This window comes from Nematolebias whitei, chromosome 18 (genome assembly GCF_014905685.2).
Source record: "Nematolebias whitei isolate Nwh7 chromosome 18, NemWhi1, whole genome shotgun sequence".
Taxonomy (NCBI): domain Eukaryota; kingdom Metazoa; phylum Chordata; class Actinopteri; order Cyprinodontiformes; family Rivulidae; genus Nematolebias; species Nematolebias whitei.
Window position 1 is genome coordinate 41,344,082 of NC_056515.1, and position 5,000 is coordinate 41,349,081.

A 5,000-nucleotide genomic window follows, 5' to 3' on the forward strand; every position below is an offset into this window, starting at 1 on the left:
CCGAAATCAGACAGCCTTCTTTGGGTTGAGCAGGAGTAGCGCCCCACTGAAACCATGGAGCTCGAATGTCCAACGTAAAACTAACTTTACCGTGGTTTAATGTGGTTCTATGGCTCTGCAAACATTGCACATTGCTATCTTGCTTTGTGGTGTTTCTAGTGTAAAATACTTCTATACAGCGGACATGTTTCGATGAAAAGTTGGTGAGCTGTTAGCCACAGTGCTACTCACTCTGTCCTCATGTTGTAACTGGCTGCAAACTATGAACTGGATTTCTGGAATGTGATGCGGGTCTTATTACTCTGGGTTCATGAGACACGCCTCCGTTCAGAAAATCCATTCCATAGTTTTAAGCCAACGTGCAGAGCAGCTGGCAGGGAATCACATGTGGAGACTTTTCAGCAGACACAGACATACATCATGGATCGGAAGTCTCTGCAGGTTGGATCGGAAAAATCCGATACGTAAATTATGCTGGTATGGTGTTTGAGGTTGAGAGGTTCTGGCTAGAAATAGTCAGACTCACCTCAACACATGGCTCTGGAACCAGTTTCCTTGAGAGAGGTTGGACACTCTTCCACTCTGGAGTTGCCCCTGGCGAGAAGCGTTGAGCAGGAGTGGACAAACTTGTTGCTCCACCCCATCGTGGTGCCTGTACGTTGGGGTTCACTCCGGTGAATGAGAGGGTAGCCTCCCTCCACCTACGTGTGGGGGGGACAAGTTCTGACTGTTGTTTGTGCTTATGCGCCAAACAGTAGTTCAGATTACCCACCCTTATTGGAGCCCTTGGAGGGGGCAATGGAGAATGCGCCTCCTGGGGACTCCCTTGTTCTGCTGGGGGACTTCAACGTGCACGTGGGCAATGACAGTGAGACCTGGAGGGGTGTGGATGGGAGGAACGGCCCCCGATCTGAACACGAGTGGTGTTCTGTTATTGGACTTCTGTGCTCGTCGTGGATTGTCCATAACGAACACCATGTTCAGGCATAAGGGTGTCCATATGTGCTCTTGGCACCAGGACACCGTAGGCCACAGTTCGATGATCAACTTTGTTGTTGTCTCATCTGTTCTGCAGCCGCATGTCTTGGATACTCGGGTGAAGAGAGGAGAGCTTTCCACTGACCACTACGTGGTGGTGAGTTGGCTCCGATGATGGGGGAGGATGCCGGTCAGACCTGACAGACACAAACGTATTGTGAGGGTCTGCTGGGAACATCTGGCAGTCTCCTGTGAGACAAAGCTTTAACTCCCACCTCCGGGAGAGCTTCGAACACATTCCGGGAAAAGCGGGGGACATTGAGTGGGCCATGTTCCGCACCTCTATTGTCGAGGCGGCTTATCGGAGCTGTGGCCGCAACGTTGTCGGTGCCTGTCGTGGCGGTAACCCTCAAACCTGGTAGTGGACACTGGCGGTGAGGGATGCTGTCAGGCTGAAGAAGGAGTCCCATTTGGCCTTTTTGGCCTGTGGGACCCCAAAAGCAGCTGATGGGTACCGGCAGTCCAAGCGGCATACGGCTCGGGTGGTCGCTGAGGCAAAAACTCGGGCATGGGAGGAGTTTGGAGAGACCATGGAGAATGACTTCTGTACGGCTTCCGAGGCAATTCTGGTCCACCATCCGGCGTCTAAGGGGGGGAAAGCGGTACACCACCAACACTATTTATAGTGGAGGTGGTGTGCTGCTGACCTCAACTTGTGGGTCAGTGGGCAGAATACTTTGAAGACCTCAATCCCACTGGCACGTCTTCCACTGAGGAAGCAGAGCCTGGGGACTTTGGGTCGGGCTCTCCAACCTCTGGTGCTGAGGTCACCGAGGTGGTTAAAAAGCTCCTCGGTGGCAGGGTCCCAGGGTTAGATGAGAATGGCCCAGAGTTCCTTAAGGCTCTGGATGTTGTGGGGTTGTGTTGGCTTACACGACTCTGCAATATTGCGTGGACATCGGGGGCAGATCCCCTGGATTGGCAGACTGGGGTGGTGGTCCCCCAATTCAAAAAGGGGGACCGTAGCGTGTGTTCCAACAACAGGGGGATCACGCTCTTAAGCCTCCCTGGTAAGGCCTATCCCGGGGTTCTGGAGAGGAGGGTCCGTCGGAGAGTCGAACCTCGGATTCAGGAGAAGCAGTGCAGTTTTCGTCCTGGTCGTGGAACACTGGACCCGCTCTACACCCTCAGTAGGGTCCTGGAGGGTGCGTGGAAGTTTGCCCAAACAGTTTACATGTGCTTTGTGGACTTGGAGAAGGCGTTCGACCGCATCCCTCGGGAAGCCCTGTGGGGGGTTACTCTGGGAGTATGGGGTACCAGGCCCTTTGATATGGGCTGTTGGGTCCCTGTACGACTGATGTCAGAGCTTGGTCCCTACTGCTGGAGGTAAGTCGGGCTAGTTCCCAGTGAGAGTTGGACTCCGCCAAGGTTGCCCTTTGTCACCGAGTATGTTCATAACTTTTATGAACAGAATTTCTAGGCGCAGCCAAGGTGTTGAGGGGATCCATTTTGGTGGCCTTAGGATCCCTTCTCTGTTTTTTGCAGATGATGTGGTCCTATTGGCTTCATCAGGTCGTGATCTACAGCTTTCGCTGGAGCGGTTTGCAGCCAAGTGTGACGCAGCCGGGATGAGGATCAGTTCGTCCAAATCCGAGGCCATGGTCTTCAGCTGGAAAAGGGTAGAGTGCCCTTTCCGGGTCGGGGAGGAGGTCCTGCCAAAGTGGAAGAGTTTATGTATCTCGGAGTGTTGTTCACAAATGAGAAAAATGGAGCGCGAGATTGATAGGCGGATAGGTGCAACGTGGGCAGTGAAGTGGGCGCTGTACCGGTCTGTCGTGGTGAAGAGAGAGCTGAGTCAAAAGGCGAAGCTCTCAATTTACTGGTTGATCTTTGTTCCTACCCTCATCTATGGTTAGGATACCTCCTGGACGCCTCCCTGGTGAGGTGTTCCGGACACGTCCCACCGGAAGGAGGCCCAGAGGAATACCCAGGACACGCTAGAGGGACTATGTTTCTCGGCTGGCCTGGGAACGCATTGGGATTCCCCTGGAGGAGCTGGCCCAAGTGGCTGGGGAGAGGGAAGTCTTGGCATCTCTACTTAGGCTGTTACCCCTGCGACCCGACCCCGGATAAGCGGAAGAGAATGGATGGATGGATCAGAGCCCGATACCGGATTGGATCGGCCCCATCCCTAATTTAGACGTGTCACAACATTTAGGGTGCATTCACACTAGCCCTGTTTAGTCCACTTTAATCGAACTCTAGCTCGTTTTACTAGAAAGTCCGGCTCGTTTAGGGAGGTGTGAACGCGCCATCGAACTCTGTCACGGAACAAAAAGGCGAACTCTGGCCCGGGCTAAAACCTAGGTCTCGGTCCGGTAGAAGCGAACTCCAGCGCGGTTCGAGTACAGTGTGAATGTAAACAGACCGGCCCCGCTCCACAGGGTAAACAAACACGCATTTCTCTGACCTTATATGGAGCCGTCAGCTGCCTTGTGAGGAAAAACAATATTCTCCATGGTCTTCTGTCTCATCTTCTGCTCATGCTAAGTCCATTTTTGAAAAATGACAAAATATAACTCCTAAAACTGCTAAAACTTGATGCCACTTCATTTTATTTTTATTTACAGAAGAAGAAGACGTGTCTTCAGAGGTTTTTGTGTCGTTTCTTTCAGTAGTTCTTGGTGCAGCGCCCCCACAGGCGAGCGGGGGAACAGGTTGGTTCAACAGGTTGACTCGACTGCACAGTGCAGTGTGAATGCAAACACACCAGCTCAAATGTAACAAAAGCTCATGAATATTGGTCCCGAACCGAGTCTACCGGACTATCTAGTGTGAAAACGACCTTAGACTCGTCCCAACATTTAGACATGTACCGACATTTAAACGTTCTGCTTAAATCAAGTGACCAAATTTCTTCCTAAACTAGTTTGTAATGTTAAACTTCTGACACGTCTGTTGTGTTGTGAATAAAAATGCTTAGTGATTCTACATTTTGCACATCCTAGCTGTTTTGGATTTCTATGTCTAATAATATTATTAATGGACTTAAAGGAGTGAAACGTGTTTGTCTCGGCAGCACTGCGTGCAACGAGGTGTGTTGTCACTTCTTTATGTCAAATACCAGAAAGCTGCTCTGATCACGACTCACTTGTAGCCCTGCTGATCCCAGGTCTGTCCATACACACCGTAGTTGGGGACCTGCCATCCGTTGGGGACATACTGCCCCATCTGTTGTGTGTTGCTGTACCACTGACCCCACTGATTGTACGGCTGCGCTGCGAAGCTCAGCGTGTTCTGCTGGTCGTCAACAACAACAAAAACAGACTATTCATTTATATGAGGACGGTTGCTGAGTCATGACGACTCATGTTAATAATAATAATAATAAACTTTATTTCTACAGCACCTTCCAACAACGCCTTGCATTGACCAAGGTTCTTTACAAGATAAAACAAGATTAAAAACACTAAAGACAGACTAACAGTAAGAAGCAGACGTACCTGCGCCATCTGGACGGGCTGGACGGGGCCCTGGACCAGGTCTGTGGTCTCTTTGCCCCAGTAACATTTCACCACGTTGCCTTCTATTGACGTGCCGTTCACAGAAACTATAGCATGAGCTGCTGCCTCGTGGGAGTTGAACCTGAGGAGACACGCTGACGGTTTACTCAGCACTCCTATGGTGCAGCTGAAGGTCTGTTTACTACCAACCACTAACCACTACTACTTTATTTATGAAGGCCTCTACAACAACCACAGCTGCAATAAAGAGCTGGACTTCTCCAGAACCTTTTACCTCACAAACGAGTAGCCTTTCTCTGGGAAAACACGGATCTCCATTATTTGTCCAAAAGGTGAAAAGGTCTGTCTCATAATTTGCTCTGTAAATAAAAACAGTGACGTTAGTTTGGGGGCAGAGCCACACTTTTCAAAATGCTGTTGGAGTGGAACTTACCCGAGAGGCCCGTTGTAACACCCCCGCAGTAAACTGTGCAGTTACTGGGGCTGGACTGGTTCAGA

At 50.7% G+C, this 5,000-nt stretch overlaps 1 protein-coding gene across 2 annotated transcripts in view; it reads right to left on the bottom strand.

Moving 5' to 3' along the window:
- The window catches only part of LOC119424879 (nucleolysin TIA-1), a 115,457-nt gene that overhangs the window by 76,619 nt on the left and 33,838 nt on the right, over positions 1-5,000 (bottom strand). Inside the window, exons 8-11 of one of the 2 annotated variants that reach the window (XM_037692393.1) lie at positions 4,936-5,000; positions 4,777-4,861; positions 4,482-4,623; positions 4,130-4,275 (exon numbers count right to left, since the gene is read on the bottom strand). The exon at positions 4,936-5,000 is cut by the window's right edge and continues 34 nt beyond it. In XM_037692393.1, coding sequence (XP_037548321.1) covers positions 4,130-4,275; positions 4,482-4,623; positions 4,777-4,861; positions 4,936-5,000 — 438 coding nt within the window. Of the gene's footprint in view, positions 1-4,129; positions 4,279-4,481; positions 4,624-4,776; positions 4,862-4,935 lie in introns of both variants that reach the window. The other variant, XM_037692392.1, reaches the window with a different exon arrangement.